The 17836-nt window shown below is 48.8% G+C and overlaps 6 protein-coding genes across 6 annotated transcripts; 2 read left to right on the forward strand and 4 right to left on the reverse strand.

Annotated features, from left to right (window-relative positions):
- Positions 1 to 290: 290 nt before the first annotated feature.
- SPPG_04245 (uncharacterized protein) lies at positions 291 to 5181 on the reverse strand. The gene is made up of 4 exons (XM_016752487.1): positions 2907 to 5181; positions 2134 to 2843; positions 1955 to 2071; positions 291 to 1894 (listed from the first exon to the last, which is right to left on the reverse strand). The coding sequence occupies exons 1-4, from the start codon at positions 5068 to 5070 to the stop codon at positions 437 to 439; spliced, it is 4449 nt and encodes a 1482-aa protein (XP_016609193.1). The 5' UTR covers positions 5071 to 5181; the 3' UTR covers positions 291 to 436.
- Positions 5182 to 5210: 29 nt separating this feature from the next.
- On the reverse strand, positions 5211 to 6423 carry SPPG_04246 (E2 ubiquitin-conjugating protein MMS2). Its single transcript, XM_016752488.1, has 5 exons — positions 6263 to 6423; positions 5931 to 6070; positions 5727 to 5852; positions 5575 to 5648; positions 5211 to 5507 (listed from the first exon to the last, which is right to left on the reverse strand). The coding sequence occupies exons 1-5, from the start codon at positions 6270 to 6272 to the stop codon at positions 5447 to 5449; spliced, it is 411 nt and encodes a 136-aa protein (XP_016609194.1). The 5' UTR covers positions 6273 to 6423; the 3' UTR covers positions 5211 to 5446.
- Positions 6424 to 6514: 91 nt separating this feature from the next.
- SPPG_04247 (uncharacterized protein) lies at positions 6515 to 7499 on the forward strand. The gene is made up of 3 exons (XM_016752489.1): positions 6515 to 6680; positions 6746 to 7011; positions 7077 to 7499. Exons 1-3 carry the CDS (start codon positions 6585 to 6587, stop codon positions 7252 to 7254), a joined length of 540 nt encoding a protein of 179 aa, XP_016609195.1. The 5' UTR covers positions 6515 to 6584; the 3' UTR covers positions 7255 to 7499.
- SPPG_04248 (uncharacterized protein) lies at positions 7404 to 8835 on the reverse strand. The gene is made up of 7 exons (XM_016752490.1): positions 8703 to 8835; positions 8557 to 8642; positions 8219 to 8495; positions 8045 to 8142; positions 7805 to 7980; positions 7653 to 7737; positions 7404 to 7591 (listed from the first exon to the last, which is right to left on the reverse strand). The coding sequence occupies exons 1-7, from the start codon at positions 8769 to 8771 to the stop codon at positions 7501 to 7503; spliced, it is 882 nt and encodes a 293-aa protein (XP_016609196.1). The 5' UTR covers positions 8772 to 8835; the 3' UTR covers positions 7404 to 7500.
- Positions 8836 to 8953: 118 nt separating this feature from the next.
- Positions 8954 to 12215, reverse strand: SPPG_04249 (T-complex protein 1 subunit epsilon). The gene is made up of 11 exons (XM_016752491.1): positions 12064 to 12215; positions 11500 to 12000; positions 11081 to 11141; positions 10854 to 11018; positions 10593 to 10791; positions 10066 to 10528; positions 9817 to 10002; positions 9618 to 9755; positions 9371 to 9551; positions 9206 to 9303; positions 8954 to 9143 (listed from the first exon to the last, which is right to left on the reverse strand). Exons 2-11 carry the CDS (start codon positions 11605 to 11607, stop codon positions 9111 to 9113), a joined length of 1632 nt encoding a protein of 543 aa, XP_016609197.1. The 5' UTR covers positions 11608 to 12000; positions 12064 to 12215; the 3' UTR covers positions 8954 to 9110.
- Positions 12216 to 12444: 229 nt separating this feature from the next.
- Positions 12445 to 17612, forward strand: SPPG_04250 (uncharacterized protein). The gene is made up of 6 exons (XM_016752492.1): positions 12445 to 12940; positions 13063 to 13361; positions 13422 to 13445; positions 13519 to 13679; positions 13742 to 17392; positions 17462 to 17612. The coding sequence occupies exons 1-6, from the start codon at positions 12651 to 12653 to the stop codon at positions 17510 to 17512; spliced, it is 4476 nt and encodes a 1491-aa protein (XP_016609198.1). The 5' UTR covers positions 12445 to 12650; the 3' UTR covers positions 17513 to 17612.
- The last annotated feature ends 224 nt before the right edge of the window (positions 17613 to 17836 follow it).

The raw sequence follows: 17836 nt of genomic DNA on the forward strand, positions 1-17836 counted from the left end.
TGCTGGCATATATAGCCAACCTTTCATGTTAAACTGTTCGTGGCGGATGCATAAGATCGATTGTTGCCTTTACGAATGCTGTTTCCCTCGTAACATAAAGCTAGACAGATTCCACCAATCGTTGCGAATGCTAACTTTCTTCACGTTTATCGCTGGTACAAACAAAAGACGGCACAGCAAACGACGCAGTTCCCGATCGAAGTACCCACTCTTTAGGGATTTTGAAAAGGCATTGATCTAGCGCAAAATGGTATGAAAACAGTTAACAAGAAAAAAGAAAAAGAGGAGACGTCAAGGTTCTGCGCAGTCGAAGCAGTAGCGTATGTTATTTGAAAACAAAAACCTATATCCGATCAGAAGCCAATGATAAAATTATAATGCATCTAAAAAGTAAATTTACAAAAAGTGAAAGGATTATCGTGCCAGTCAATTTGTCCTAAACCCGAGGCTCGCTCGATCCAAATTCTACGACACTCGCGAGTTCTCGAACAAGCATTTTACCAAGAGTGTTCCAATTGGCTCTGATCACTTGCTCCTCACGTCGACCATACCGGTGTCGACTCTGTTGCCGAGCCCATATCGCCCACTTCAAATACTTATGTAGCCATTCTTTCAACTCAATTAATACTCGCATCTCATGTACAGAGGATACGTTAACGCGAATCCAGGCATCAATAAGGAAGCCCGCTGCACCCGCGGTTGCAGGTTTCACACTACCAGGGTCAGCGAACAAGATGAGGGCAATAGGATCGGCCCGAGTGGTATTTCGTAGGTACAGTCCCATGTCAACGCGTTGCTTCTCTTGGAAGGAAAGCAATCGTGGCGGAAGAGGGGGAACTGTAGCAGAGTTGGAAATATCATCCAAGGTAGAATCATCATCGTCATCTGGAATATTGTCATAATCGAACACATCCGAGGTTGCGGCCGATCCGGCAGGTGTTCCTCGTCCGCTGTTCACACCGCCTTGCCCTCTGGCAGCCTGGCCAGCCGAATTTACAACGCCTTTCCAACTGTTCACGCTGCTCCCCGTTAATCTGAGTTTTGAGTCGGTACGGGAATAGTACTCATCTTTGCCTGCAACCTCCGCCACATTCGGATAGAGGGCACCGCAAAGGATCGCGCGAACCATTGACGTGTTACTTGCAAACGTGTTATAATCACCACCGCCCATCTCGTCATCCGTAGAGTTACGATCAAAGTCGGTGCGAAACCGGCTCCGCTTGTCCACTAGGCCCGCATCTTCGAGGTTCCGGAGCAATTGTTGTCGTGCCCTCTCGATATTAGCCATACTATTGTAGTGCAGAAAATTGGCACGCGCGAAATCCTTCGCTTGGGGTATGAAGGACCGGTGAGATCCACCATAGGTATCTGCGACTTCCTTCCACATACGGAACGCATTCAACATGGTCAAATGGTCACTCTCCGTTCCGACAGCAAATTTTGATAAAATATGGGCTCGACCTTTCTCTTTCTCTTCGGGGTGGATGGAAAAGATACCTCGTCCAATTTCCATACCACCAGCGATGGTCAAGATCGGATCAAGACATCCCAGCATAGCAGCTTCAATCACCATCTTTCCAATCCATGGATCTACTGGCATTTTGGACAGAACGTGCCCAAGCGTGGTCAAATTTTCCTCTTCATTAATTGCACCTAGCGTTCGGAGCTCCTGCAATGCTCTTGAAACGTTGACAGGGGACGGTGGTTGGGGTGCGTGTGAGAACACGTCTGCACAGTGTCTTGCTAGTCTGAGAGCCTTCACTTTCAGCACAGTTGATTGCAAGTCTACTCGAAGAAGCTCAGGTGGCATAGAATAGGAGAGCTTCGCTTTCCGTCGGTGTGATAACACCGAAAAGTACATTCCAGGTCGACATCGACCCGCACGACCCGAACGCTAAGGATTGCTCGCATGAGTGAGTGTCACTTTCGAATAGGCGTTGCCTGCAAAGCTCACCTGGCGTAAATTGGACAGACTAGCCCAGACTGAACTTAAAGATGAAATTCGTCGATCTGCATCGTATGAATTGATACGAATTTTTCCAGAATCAATAACATACACAACATCATTGATCTGATGAAGAAACCTCGTTACTAAGAGTGAAAGGGCCTCAATCCAAACAGCAGTCTACCCACCGTAACACTTGTTTCGGCGATATTGGTAGATAAAATGATCTTCCTCACACCTTCAGGTGGCGTTTCAAAAATCAACTGCTGTGCACTGGTTGGGATGGACGAATGAAGAGGGAAGATCTTGAACCTTGACTCATCAGCAAATCCAACACGAAAGTTGTCCTCGTCCTTCAGCCGTTGCATAAGGACATCAATCTCTTGCCATCCAGGCAGGAAGCACAGAATCGCACCATCGTCCCGCGTGGTGCAGATATGCGCTATCAGTGCTTCGAAATAGTCATACGGCATCGGATCTTCCCCTCGAGGAGGAATCAGCGGCCCGGTCTCATTTGAAACCCAGTGCAGTGACTCTTTGCTTGGCCGAAATGGTACGGGCAGTGCACGGGAGTCACGCAGCAATACTTCAACGTCTTCCAGAAAGTACTGCTCGACCGGGAACATCCGGCCAGGGACGCTAATAATTGGCGGTGCATTTTGAGGGCCTTCGGTTCCGAAGCCAATGAAATAGTCCTGAAAGAGTTGTGTCTCTGCTGTGGCTGACATTAGAATGACGCGGATATCTGGCCTCTTTTGGAGGAGTTGACGGACAATGATCAAAAGCAGATCAGTATTCAAGTCACGTTCATGGACTTCATCCAAAATAATATGTGTGACATTCTTCAGCTGCGGGTCTTCCTGAAGACGCTTGAGTAAAATCCCCGATGTGCAGAAAACTACATGATAATGCGGCATTTAGTGTAGAAAATAGCATGCAACCTTCACGCCCTCACACTTACCGATATGCCCGTCTCTAGGGTCGGCGGTTGGTCTCTTGTTGTCGAACCGCACCTGATAACCTATAGCGCTCTCCCGCCCGAGGACCTCCCCACGTTCGTACGCCACCCGTTGCGCAACTGATATTGCAGCAATCCGCCTCGGTTGAGTCACGACAATATTCGCAGGTGTAGGCGATTCTTCCATACTGGCCATAGCGCGCTGTTGCTTGAAGTGGGCGAGGATAAACTGAGGTAGCTGCGTCGTCTTACCCGCACCGGTTTCAGCAGATAGGATCGTCACTGGATTATTCTCAATTGCGCAAATGATCTCGCGATACTGAGTGAAGATCGGGAGCTCGTTGTTTTTGAGTTCACGGGGAATAGGAATGTCCATAGGGCGAAACCTTCGGGTTGATCCTCGGAAATCCCTGTATGGCGGCTGTACAGAAAGTCCAGGTTGGTTCCCGAAGCCAAGCGACGCTTCGACAGCACCGCTATCGACAAGGTGCTCCTCAAACTGAAATGCATTTACGTCTTTCAACTGAGATAACATGTTATCTAATCGGGTAAGCGTCGACTCGGTGAGTTCCACTCGAATGGGCTGAGCAAGAAGGGTCTGCAAGCGCTTCTTCAACGGAATCGACAGCAATCTGAAAGCATCGATGTATTCCTGCGACACAATGGCAAGCAAGTGGGCGCAAAGATGGTTCCATGCTTTGACAGTGGCTATCTTTTTACTTTTCCCATGACCAACTGCTGTTATTGGTTGTACATCTCGACCTTCAAATACATGAGCTGCTAGACGAAGGCGAACTTCCCAACGACCCTGCTCGTGCCTTTTTTGAGGAATATGCCGCAATACAGGCTTGGGGACAGTCAGCTTGTTGCCATTGCAATAAAATGCGATCAGCTTTTTTTCGGCGTCATCCACGTCATCCGGTAACTTTGCTTTGGGAGATGGCGGACGAAGGTATTCCGGTTCCGCTCGATGTACATGATGCTGCTGATATTGTGGTTGCTGCTGCATGGATGAGCGGCTAAAATAGTCACTGCTCGGCGCTTGCCGATAGTCGTGGGTGGAAGATCCTGATCGCCAACTTGACGATCCCGCTCGACTTCCTCTCACGTTCGGTGCTTCCAAATGGCCCCATGTCTCGCCATGCAAATGAGTCCATTCATCCTCACGCAATCCATAGAAATGCGATAATGGCCCATCGTGCGGACTAGAGACGGGCTCCGGGCGGTGCAATCGCTGTTGCTGATATGAAGTATTGGGCCGGTAGCTTGGGCTGTCATCGTCCCATGTAGAACGTCCCCATGACGCGGAAGGCTGCGTTGTACCGCGTGGTGGTGTAATGGCAGGACGACTTGCCCAACTGACCTGGTCTTCGTCGTCATCCCAGGCGGATTTCACTGGTGCTCGGCTATCCCGCAGAAAACTTAGCGGCGCAATGGGTTGAGTTGGAATAGGTTTGACGGGCATGCGTTCCCAAGTGTCTGGTGGCGGTTGCCGCTGTCGGGGTCCTGGTGGTGCGCGTGATCTCGCACTATGCTGATGTGATCCATCTCGCCTAGGTCTTTTCGCTCCTTCGGCAGCAGCCAGCCAACCCTCCCGCTCTATCTGATCCCTTACCAAACGCAATAGGTTTTGACGGGCGGTCTTTTTGTTCGTTCCTTCTGCCGTCACGACGAACGGCGATCCTGTCGGAGTGGGGACTTCAAGGTGGGCAATAAAATATTGCTGTACTCCACCACCGCGGACGGATTGAGGTGTACGGTGTTCCTCAAACTGAAAGTCTGCTGCTGTTCGCAAGGAACTAAAGTATTTCTGCACAATGCGAAGATCACCAGTCATATCCGCGGGTTCAGCTGAAGAGCCACTACTAGTTGGAAACTGAGGTAGGGAGGCAAACGCAGGGGACGACGCATGCCGCGTCGGAGGTCGAGTGACCGAGGAGGTAGGTTGGGAATGGCGTGGTGAGTCCCGGTTTGAAAGGGGTCCGTCCGGCCGCTTTGACGAAGGGTGGCGACGATGATATCTGCTCATTGCACTGGTAAAACTCTTGCAGTTGGCGAATGAAAGGATAAGAACTGTCGGTCGCGAGCCTCGCACAGTCGCGGATGCAAGGTCAAGAGTGAGATTAGGAAATATATAGATGCCCCGTGGCCGAGCAAACCTATTCATAACGCAGGCTGTATGAAGCTATTGTAAACCGCAATGTCAACGTAAAAATGCAGATTTGGGCGGTAGCGGAGGGTGGAAATGGCAAGCCAGACATTGGGTGCAAATGGCACTGGAGCAAAAACGGAAGCTGCAAAACCAAAGCTTTGGCGACTTTTACAGTGATGGCTGACATCAGCATTTCTATTGCCATAGTAACATATCACGTGAAGCGCAGCACTCTTCGAGTCTAACGCAACGTCTGCCTTCCGTCGAGTCGTTGGCAGTCTTTGGGCTATTTGGTCATTCTCCACACACACGTTCCATCCACGTTCTGCAGCGTCCATATCAGATCGTTCAAAGTATCGTAACTGATCCCATGCAAAAGTTTAGAGTCATCTTAAAAAGTAGATCCTTCGGGAGGCTGCGACAGCTTCTTGTGCGCAGGATTCGCCATCTCGCTAAAAGACCCGAAGCGTAAATGAATCGCTTGCAAATGATAAAGAGATAACCTGACAAGACCCTTACCGTCGCAACTCGGCGAGCACAGTTTCTATTGTATAATGCCTCTTCCAGCTATCTAAACACCCCAATCGCTCGACCTACCAATATGATATTTTCGTTGATCAATAATGAAACCCCTCAATAATGTCGCATAGAATTTTCGTGTGCCAACTCACCTTGCCATTTTGCTGGTTGACCCACGGCAGATTGATACGGGAAACAAACGAAACGGTGGGGGGACGGTCAGGGTATTCGGGACCGCAGAAGATCCTAAGACTGTAGATGCGGTTCTCGTGTACCGTCTAGATTATGACCATCGCAGAAAGGAATTAGCTTGCATCCTTTTTTTCGGCAAGTGTTTGGCTCCCTAGAGAACGCACATGCCCAGGCCCAATGATTGTCCCATTCCAGTTTGACATCATAGTATCCTCTCCATCAGCGAGACCATAACTGATCGTTCCGTCACCAATACCCTTTTCACCCTTTTCCAACTCCTCGAGGAGCCGAAAATTACGAGGTACTAGATGTGGTAATCGGTCGTGATGGATGCGCGTCAAGTCAATTTGAGCAGCGAGGTAGAGCAAGATGGAGAGAGAGAGCGTGTGTGTATCGTATTAGAATATGTGACGGTACGCACGCATTTCCATACAAGAATCACCAAAAGCATTTAGCAAGCACCACAGCGAGATAAACCGCGCAAGTTCCCGCGTACCTTTGGCCATTTTCAAAAAGTGGGGAGTGGACCCTTTTGCAGGTAGTGGAATCAAAAGGTCAAACCACACAAAAAGGTCAGTAGCCCGCGATATGCACCAAAAAGAAGATGATTCAAAAAAACAAAGGCGATCAGATTGTTTTTAAACGACTTGCTACGAATCAAATCCCAGAAGGAGGCGAAAGGCCGCGTCATTTCCAAATTTCCTAAAACGGTCAAATTGAGTTTTGATCATCGCAAGCGGGGCTTTTGGGGAAGAACGGTTCAAGTAGAAGCAAGCATTTCTCATCTGCAAGTTTAACAAAAAAACGACTACGAAACAATGGCCGAAACAACCGACTTTGACTACTATGAGGCTTTAAACATTAAGCCAGACGCCAACGAAGAGGCCATCCGTCAGGCGTACATTAAGGAATCGGTGAGTTTAAGGTGGTGATGGAGCGCATCTAGAAGGAGGAGTGGCTGACCGCACGCTTTTTGCAGCTCAAATGGCATCCCGACCGTAACCCTGCTCCTGAAGCCACATCAAAGTTTCAGCAAATCGCGCAGGCATACTTTGTCCTCAGCGACAAGGATCGTCGCAGTGCTTATGACAGGGCTCGCCGTGAACACAAGCGGTTCGGCATGGACGAGAATGTGGACGCTTCGTCCATTTTCGGAAACGTCTTTGACGAACTCCTTGTCCCCGAAGTTCCCAATCCCATTTGGTTCTGGGAGCCTGTTGGTGGAATAGCTGGTTTTATGATGGGGTGCGTCTACTATTGCTACTTTTCGTTTTGGCTCGTAAGTCCCTTACTTACCGGCTGTGAAATAGTTTCATCGTCTTCAATATTCCCGGTGCAATCTTTGGTGCTTACACAGGGAAGAAATTGGGAAAAGTTCGTGACATGAAAGGTGTGTCCGTGTACGAGGCTTTTGCCAAGCTCGGCAAGGACCGAAAGGCGGAAATTCTCTCCCACCTTGCGCAAAAGATGTTCAGCAAGGGCTTGTGAGAGATGTCATTGGGTGGGTTATTCCTCATGGTTTTAGTAATAGATGAAAGACCTCATGGCACCTTGAAGATGTGGGAAAAAAACTTGTGGGTAATAGCAGTGGGGCGTTTAATGGGTATATATGGTTAGTCGACATTTTCATAGTGGGCTTTTGTCGCAAGTAGACAGAATCACAAGTTGGCGTATGTGTGTCCGCGGTTTAAGAACATATTATAAAAATGAAAATGAAATACAATCTTTCACGGTTTAGCTGCTTGCTTTCATTTGCGCAATATACGTCGGACTGACGTTATCGTACTCTGCCAGGAATAGCTGTTGTTGGTGCGCTTGCATCCACCTGGAGGCAAAACAAAATGGTCAAAGGCCAGGCATGGGATCAAAATATCGCAGCGACATACTCTAGAATCTGTGTGAATTGGTCTTTCAGCATGTCCACCGCCTCGGGTTCCATGTTCGTATGAGCGAGTAGGGTGGGGAAATTCACTGCAAACATGGACAATAAACCTCTATAAATCGAAAAAAGCAGACACTTTCCTCCCGTTTAACTCACCAAATAGGCGCAAAAGATGCTCAGCTCCATATAACTCGGCCATTGACTTGTCCGGAAACTTCTTCTTCATTTCCACATATTGCTGTCGCTCAAAGCGATATAAAAGAAGATTGCCAAGGGCGCGCTCAAAGTATAAAACTATTCCATCGAGCACTTCTTGAACGATATCATCATCCCTGCCATCAGATTCCCTGGTTACTATAACCAGTCTAACGATTGCCAGGCCATGTTCCGACATACCCTTCTTTCGCTCCTTTCTTGCCCTTCCCTTCCTTTAAAGATTCTCGGTATCGCTGCAGGACATCCACCACATTGACTTCACGCGGAAGTCTCACCAACTACGCGCCCAATAGATGCCGGCACATTAGCATCTACTCAAAGCACCGTTTCCGGGGTCCTAGCGTGAATGTTCACCTTTTGACTCTTTGTCACATTCTCCCAGTCCTCAATAAGCTGACTCTTTAACGACTCTGGTATCGATATTTTGATCTCTGGCCGCCTCAGAAACTCTTCTTCCCGCTCCGCAGTCGATTCCCGTGGCCGCTTCCGGTTCTTGTCCCCCTCCTTTTCCTGCTGTCTTTTGCTTTCCTTTGCTTTTTTGGATTTTAGGGATTCTTTAAGGTCGGCTTGTTTTTTGAGGTTATCTTCTGAATACTTTAGCACGCGTGACTCTGGGACCCATTCATCCCATCTGTTTTTACAAAGCAATGAGCTATCAAGTCTGGCCGCAAGCGATGGCTGATAAGACCCACGTTTGCTTCCATCCCTTGTAGTGCACAAAATAATACTGGCCATCCTCCTGTCCCTCTTTGCCCACCCAGTTTTCGGCCTTTAGCACCTGTAAAATAAAGTAAGTTGGACCAATGCAGTGTGCCAACGCATAAGTAGGACAGCATACCTTGGCCTCATACAAAAGAGGTCCGTGAAAACACAGAATCTGATCGCCTTCTTGGAATGCTAGAGTCATTGGGTAACAAGGAGTTCAGAGTTGGCGAATGCAAAAACCTGATCTCGACCTAGTCCTTTTGTCCAATCTGGACAAACGCGCGGTTCAAATCCGGACACCCCAACATTTTGCTCACCCAGCCAGCGTTTTTCCCACTTGGTCGCTGAGACATCCCGAATAATAAAATAAAGACAAACGAGAACTCGGTGGATAACATTCCATTTTAAACCCTATTATTTCAACGGTATTCACATTGCGCGGGCATCACAACAAGAACAAGCTTTCTTTTGTACAACAAAAAAGGCAACTCTCAACTACAAAGGTGTAGATGAGAGGTCGATATCGCTACATAATATAATTCTATTCTTGGCTGGCTTCACCGGGCATGATGACCTGAAAGAACCAGGGTATTAATATCGGTAGCAAAGACTTGCAACAAGACAAGCTATACATACATCATCAATCTTGAGAATCATCTTCACCAGCTGAGTCGCCAAGTAGAACTGAGAGCGCTTGGAAATAAGCGGGTCAAAAACGTGCTGCTCGCGCATATCTGAAATATTGTAACTGGCTCAGCAAGCATTGAATGCACATAACTCTCAAATCAATTCAATACTCACCGTTCGAGCCCTTCAAGTTGCAGTCGATGCCCAAGCGGGAGTTGGCCTCTGTAGCATGCCTAGATTTCACTTCCGCCAGAGTCTCGATGGGGGACAGACCAGAGTTTTCCGCCAAAGCGAGTGGGATAGCATCCAAAGCAGAAGCAAATCCGCGCATTGCGTACTGCTCAATGCTGGATACCTGACAAAAAAATCAACTTTATACAGTTGCCACACCAATAACAAAGATGTTATGCTGCATTCTTACCTCATCCGCTGCTGTAGACACCGCCAATGAGCAGGCAATCTCCGCAGCACCACCTCCGTACACAATGCGATTGTCTCGCACCAGGTTCCGTACGACGCAAATTGCATCATGCAAACTTCGCTTTGCCTCGTCAATAATCTTGAGCGGGAAAATATATGAGGGCCTGCTGAACATGTCACGATAACGAACCAGAATCTACCATTTTGTTTCCTCCACGCACAAACACAGTCACGGCACGCGTGTTTGCGCATTCTTCAATCACGAGCATGCGATCCTTGGTTGTACCAAAGGACAGTTCCCGTACGATACCCGCCTTACCCAACTTTTCTGGAGACAGCTCTTCGAAGCGGGGAACGATGCGTCCATTGGTAGCAATGGCAATAAGCTGTGGATAGTCGCTTTCAGTTAGAGTTTATAGTTGAGAATACGCGAAGGCACAAGTGGGTACCTCGATTTCCGGTCCTCCAACCCATCGAACAGCGGGCAGCTGATTTTGCAAAAGCAGGTGGTTGGCCTCATCATCGAATCCCCATTGGCAGATAACGAGATTCGCGCCACAGTCCTTCACTTGTTTAATCATCTCTGCAAACTTGTCCTTTTCGTACTGCTGCAATTTTTGGTATTCTTCCACAGATGTGATGTCAAGCTTGTGCTTGGTTTTTGGCTTTGGGGGCTCAAAGGGGCAGGTCAAGATTGCTAGTCGGGCGTCTCGAATCTCTTTTGGCATTTGAGGATGCGAGATGTCTTTGTCGACAACAACTCCGTAAACAAGTTTCGAGTCCTGCAGGGATCCTCCAACCTTTCCATCCACCTTAATCAATTCAAAATCCACATCCTTTCTGTCCAAATCCGCTACCGAAAGAACAGCATCCACTGCCATCTGCGCAAATTGGTCGTGACATTTTGAAACGCTGATGGAGTTGGCGAAAGCGTTAACATTTCAAATCAGGCCCTCTGAAGGCATTCAGTACCCACATTTTCGAGCCCAGACATGTTTTCGCCGTTCGCAGCAAGATGTCCGTGTTCTCCTTTCCAACAGGGATTTCGTCGGCGATCTTTTCCAATTCCCCAACAGCAACTTGACAAGCCCTCTCAAAACCATCCGAAATTCGAATAGGATGAATGCCCTTGTTAAGAAGCTCCTCCGCCTGTTCCAGCAAAGCACCGGCAAGCACTGAAGGAAGTTCAATCAGTACCGTGGTTATGGTTTGCCCTTCAATCACATTCGCCACACACCAACAACACCAGTCGTTCCATCTCCAATCTCGTCGTCCTGACTCTTTGATAATTGCACTAGTAGTTTAGCGATTTGATGCTCCACCTCCATTTGACTCAAGATGGTTGCACCGTCATTTGTGATTGTAATGTCACCGTCGGGAGAGATGAGAATCTTATCAAGTCCTACGGCATGCGCAAATTCAGCAAATCGCTTGCAACATTACTGCCAAATCCCTTACACTCACCACGGGGACCCAACGACGTCTTGATAATATTTGCGACTGTGCGAGCGGCAAGAATGTGCGACTGCGAATAAAGAAAGTAGATGAGTTATTACATTGCTTTCAGGCTGTCGCAGCTCCAAATAGAGTCATCTCAATCGAGTTCCGTCATGCGCTCCCGGATATTGGCCAAACCCCCGTCGCTCCCACAAATGAAACGTGCAGTAAAGCGTCTACGAAGGCAAACCAAAATGGGGCGCAGAGCCCTACAATCCCGCTTTCGCGTTCTAGATCATCTAGTCCAAACCACCCATGGCTTGCTGCCAACCCCATCTTTGACCAACGAGTTCCTCTCCCCCCAATCTTATCAACCAACTCAAATGCTTCCCAATGTCACGTCTAAACGCGAGCTACAATGGACTTGATCTGGATCCACATCACACCTTTTGGGCTTCAATCCCTCGAATGCGCGATTTCTTGCCCTGCTCACGCAGGATGATGACGGGTCTCCCGTATTCATCAGTAGCGTATACGGCGTTCATTCCGTTCATGGTAAGCGATGGATGGATGGAAAGACGGAAGGATGGATGGATGGATTCTTGAAAGTTGGGCGGATGGATGGGGGGCGAATGACTTGCTGCTGCTGCGCACAGACGCTGGCCAATATCGTGTCTTTGTCCGACTCGTTCAGACGCGCGTGTATTGGACTATTGGACTTTCCCCTTTTTGTCCCCGAGAACCTTCTCCGCCTGGCCCAACGTAGATGCTTTGACGGCGTAAGATTGGCTATGGACTACTGCTCATTGTGGACTACGACTCATTGTGTTGTCAGATCGTCTGGGTACATGTTTACCATTCAATATTTGGCTTCATCAGTGTCGAGATGAGCGCAAAACTGAACTGAATTATGATGTTCTTCAATGCATACATGTCATGTTTTCCGCCTGCCGATTCCACATGATTACAAATGGTCCTCGCTGCGCATAAGGCTGCTGCGTATAACTAACCTCGATGATGCTCACTCGGATGGCTGGATTGACAGCAAATGTTACCACTTTCGCGGGTGCAGCCATGCCCAAACCCTGCAGGGATGTTCATCTTAATGCTCCTTTACCATCTGAAAAGGAGCTCATCGTCCTTTTGTGCCAATATCCAAAGACGTTGACCAGACCCAATCTGGGCATCAAACGAAATGGAGGGAAATCCGCCCCCCCTTCAATTGAAGCTTACGCGTCAATCCCGCTCGAGTGAGCTCACTTTGCACACCCCCAGCCTTTTTACGTTCAAACCCCCTACCTCCATACCCCCCCCCCCCCCCCCCCCCCCCCCCGAAACCAAAAAGGTGGTGGGAGCGGAGAAAGTTCCAAGCTGCCGTCAACAATCATCCCTGAAACCTTTTAAACAAACTAGATATTACGTGATGTCTCCATCCAATATTCTTTATCTTTTTACAGTGGAACACTTTGACACCTCCAGTGATATCTCGCTCGTCACTTTAAGGTGGGCGCAGGGAGAAGACAAGACAAACACCGCCAACTGGCGGTCGCTTCTTCGACCTAGCTGGTCCATGTATTGCATTTAGGAAGGCTTGGAAATGAATTTAGCAATTGCAGCCTTTCAAAATGATGTGGACACTGCGCGAGCTTGCCTGGTGGCAGGGTGGATGCCCAACGGCGTTGTTCGATGGGATGCCCTCAAAGGAACATGGATTCCACCAACCGATGTCAGCGACATGTCTCCATTCCTTGCACGCGATCTGCCGGACGGGAAACACGTCTATGATGCACTACCGCTCAATCTGGCCGTGATCGCTGGCAATGTGGAAATTGTCAAAATACTACTGGAAGCTGGTGCACAACCTCAGGGCAAAGATGGGCGAAGCAGGTGAGTTACAGGTTTAGAGTAACTCGTCGTTTACAATTTGCTGCGCATTATAGTGAAGACCCCCACGCGCTATTCCATCCGAATGGCCTCTAATCGACCACCTTTTTGCCAATGATATATAGGTCAGCTTTGGCATGCGCCATATATGGGTCGATCGACACTCTTGAGATAACTGCCCAAAACTTCAAATCCGTCACGCAATGCCGCACAGAACACATTACCATAGCTCAGTTGATTCTACGGCATTTGGCATCTGAGAGTAACTCAAAGGAGATTTTTGATCAAGTTGTTAATCAGCCTCAAGAGGGACCACTTTTGCGTGGAATAACGTTACTGTGTCTTGCTGCGTACCTCGGAAAGTCTGAGCAAGTGAGAGTTCTATTGGAGGAAGGTGCCGCTGTTAATGCCAGAGATAAGAATGGTACGATTTCATCTTGTTTTCCGTATGAAGGATCTATTCTGAGATATCGTACATGTACAGGAGCGACAGCGCTGATGTATGCTGGTAAAGCGTTATTCTTTGACTGGTGGCGATAGCGAGAGGAAGCATCGGCGTGCTTATTGCTTCAATTTCCTAGCTCGTGATGGCCACATGGACGTCGTAAGACATCTTTTAGCATTCGATGCAAACACAGAATTAGAAGATGCAAATGGATGGACAGCGATACGGTATTCTCGCGCGTATCCAGAGATAACAAGATGCCTTGAAGATGCTCGTTCTCGGCGCATGGATGCTACTGTGAGTGTACCTACATCACCTTGGCGACAAGGGCAATCATTAACAACAAGTCAAAATAAAAGAGCGTACTTCCCAAACCACTTTTGGCAGATCTCAATGCAAAATACCCAAACTTGCCTTCATCGCTGTTGTCCTATCATGCCTTACGGAAGCCCGCGGACGGCTCCACCAGCGGCTCCAACACCCCATATCAAATGACGCCAGGCGCATCACCACAATTTCCGCCCAATCACTATAATCTCGTCGCTGCCATCAAGCAGCAAGACTTGCATGCCTTGCAACTGGTGCTCCAAACTTGCTCTGAGGATCAGATCAATCAGGTAGACCCAACTACGGGGTTAACACCGCTCCAATATGCCGTGCGTTCACGTCCATTCAAACATCCGGAAAGCGAAACGATCGTGCGTATCCTCGTTGCTATTGGGGGTGAAGTGAACACCGCCAACCAGCGAAGTGGAAAGACTCCTTTACACTACGTAGTGCGGGATCCATATCCCCACCCCGGCCCCTCGGCTACAAATGAGACTGGGGCAGATAAGCTACAGACGCTTGTAGAATCCGTCCGAGCCATGGTCCGATTTCTTGTTTCTTCCGGTGCCAATGTAGATGTTCCCGATTCAGATGGAAATAGACCGCTTCATTTTGCGTGTAAAACCGGTGATGAAGAACTAGTCAAGATTCTCCTTCAAGACGGTCATGCGGATCCAACTGTGACAAACAAGAGAGGACGACGACCGGTGGATCTATGCCGCCGGGGTTCGATGCGGGAGCTGTTAGCACAGGCTTCTGTAGCACAAAACTCGCACTTATCGTCTGGTACAAATGCTTCTACCACAACGTCATCAGATAAATCGCAAAGGCCTGACGACCTACCTCAGAAACATGTCCATTTTGCTGTCCCTCCCTCAACAACTACGCCTGCTCCAGTGGATGACGAGGACAAGATCACGACTCCAATGCTTAAATCATCCGATTCTGCTTACAGTAGCAACGAAGGTTTAAATGCACTGGTAGATCAACCGCTTAACCGTGATCAATCGGGAATATCACAATCGTCGTCCATGTCAAGTCTACATCTCAATGCAGTAGAAGATGACCGAGACGAAAAACTGACGATACCACAACTCAACCAGCTCGTGGCGCCATTAACCGGTGCACAGACTAATGAATGCCGGGAAGGCGAAGAACCTGCTTCTATGCAAAGCAGAGCCACCGCGCAGCAAGCCTTCTTTGATGTCCTCACCGCCTACGAGGATCGAAATTTAAAGCTGGAAGGCATCATTCGCGACATGCAAGCTGAGCAAGACCGCAAGGATTCGGTATACCAAGAACATCTAGTGCAACTTGAGCATGCTTTAAATGTGGAAAAAGAAAAGTCCGAACAGGCGGTTTTGGATATGAAAATGTGGAAAAAACAGTGTGCTGATGCGCAAAAGAAGGAAGCAGAGGCCAGAGAGTCGCAGAACGCTATGCACCTCGCTTATGAACGAGCGATGCGAATGTCGGCAGACTTGGCTGAAACGGTTGGACAACAGCAGCAGCGGATTCTGGAGCTGGAAAGTCTCAAAACGGTTCCTTTAGTAATCGCAACTCCCTTGCCCGGGGAAAGATTAGAATCGACGGGATTGGATACTCTAGATAGCAAGACAACATCAGAGCTTGATCCACGGCCTATCCATGTGCGACTGGCGGAAATTGATCTGCATTTGGACATTCTGCGTGCCAATGCCGAAGCGGTAGCAGCCGATATCCAAGAAGCAGAATCATCCTTGCAGCAAGTCCATCACAAACGCGATGCAGCGATATTGGAGACTAATGTAACACAACGAACCATTCAGACATGTTTGGGAGAGTTGCATAAAGATGAGCAACTACTCGTGGCAGAGTTATGTCGGTTGCGTCGCGAGCGGAGCGAGATAGACGATCAGCTGAAGCGTACTGGCAAGGAGCGCGATTTGCTCTGGGAAAACGGTGGAAAGGCAGCTGCGGCCGCAGCCGGTACTTCGGAACGTGACCTCAACACGCTGGCAACAACAATTCGTCCGATTGATGATGCCGGAAACCGATTGCCGTCGGGACCGGGCACAGGATTCGTCACTTTGGAAGCTCTGTTAAACCAATTCCAATTGGAGAGCTCTGCACCCGTACCATCATCGCAGAAACAAAGCCGTCGACGATCCACTTTGCGGTTATCAACCATATTTGATGCTCAGGAAGTGGATGTAGACCTGGATAGTGCTTTATTAAGTCGTTTACTGTATGCCGCTAAACAACGAATTCACAGCCTGAAAAACTCGTTGGCATCCTTGCAGACGTCATATGGCTCACTGCAGAGGCGATTGGATGAGCGCGAGGATGATCTGCTTGCAGCCAACCACCGAATCACCGAGGCTGAGGCAAACGTCCAGAGAGTAAATATGGAACGCACGGACATGGCGGGTGAGATCCGTGCTGTACGAGCCAGAGAACGCATCATATTGAGTCAAAGAATGGAAGACGTCAAACTGATCCGAAAACTTGTTGTCATTCTCCTTGGAAAACGATGTGTGTCGGGGGAACGAGTCGGAATTCACGACATCAAACCTGATGAGCACGAAACAGATGCGACAATGGGGTTATTGGGCAGAATGCAGCGACTGATCAGCGAGTTGAACCCATCGATTACGTCGAGACTACCACCCTACTCCATGGACTCTGCGTTATCCGATGAGGCACTCCGAATTCAATGCTCTCCAGCTCCCTCTGAATCCGGTGACTTTGACGAAGCGACCGATATTCAGCGCCGGGCGGAGCGGGCCCTTACCGTCCTTACATTGGCTATCGGGCGTTTTAAGGCGTACTTTGGACTAATTCAGGACGTGCTGACGGATATGAAGGTTGAAAACCAAAAGTTTGTAAGGGAGATTGTTAATTTAAAGAGGGGAGGTGCTTCGCGGGTCATAGATAATGAGGAAACAAGGATCCCAAACGCAGTCAGTACCACACAGCCATCGATACCAAACGCCGTTAAGCCATCTCCCCCGCAACCTGCTAGCGCTCCATCCAAACATCCCGTTCCCATACCAGACTCGACGAGATCGTCGTCGTCATCGTCGTCTACAAAGTCCTCGCAGTCAACCGTAATAGGAGTCAATGCCCCCAATCCCACACCATTAACAGCAACACCCGCCGTTGAGAAAATCCTTCAATCTCTTCAGCGATCCAAGTCCGAGTTGGCGGCACTAGAAAAGACTGCCGCAAGCACTCCGGCAGCAGTCGATAAAAGGGTCATGGATGGAAAGAGAAGAGAATACATGGAGATGGTCAAATGTCTGATGAGAGCCATGCGGGATGATGGTGACAAAGTGGTGCTGGAACCGACTCTATCAGAGACGTCTCAGTCGCCGTCTTTGGCATCATCAGCACCACCACCATCTTCACGACCTCCCACACCCACTCTTGAATCATCTCTATCTGACCAATCTCCTTCCTTGGCATCAGCTCCAGCACCTTCACGACCTCCCACGCCCACTCCTGAACCGTCTCCGACACCTAAAACCCGTGGCACACCAGTGCGTGATGTACGCAAGCATCCATCCCGAAGGGTAGCGATGGCCCAGAGTCGGAGCAATGCCAATGTGCTGCCAACATTGTATGAGGAAGGGGAGGAAGATGGAGAGTCTGGAGGGGCTGTAAAGGAAAAAAGTGGGTCTTTATTGGACAGATTGAAAAAGGTTGGTGGCAAGTGCAACTTGTGTGGATGCAAAGGTTGTTGTTGTTGTTGACATGGGTTTTGCATTCAGGTGAATTATCATGTGTTAGATCTTAAAAATGCCATGCGAAGAGATACGTAAAATCGTTTTGTAGCGTTGACGTCTGCAGCCGTGAAGAGTGCATTTGCTGCGCTGTTTTTTAATTCAAAACAAGGCCCACTCCGCCGTCATCGTCGTTGAGGCTGTTACAACGCCCACCATCACAACAGCCGCCGTGACCCCCGCCGTGGTCGTCGCCGTGGCCGCCGTAACCAGCAAACACCCAGCAAAATGACTCAGAGACTTAAATAAAACAACATCATATTGCACCCGCTATAATCCCGCAGGCTCAATGTTTTGCATGTTTCTCATCACCGTCATTTTCCTGCATCCGTTTTTCTTCCTTTATCTTGAAATTGTGCATCT

The sequence above is a fragment of the Spizellomyces punctatus genome, assembly GCF_000182565.1.
Source record: "Spizellomyces punctatus DAOM BR117 chromosome Unknown supercont1.6, whole genome shotgun sequence".
Classification (NCBI taxonomy): domain Eukaryota; kingdom Fungi; phylum Chytridiomycota; class Chytridiomycetes; order Spizellomycetales; family Spizellomycetaceae; genus Spizellomyces; species Spizellomyces punctatus.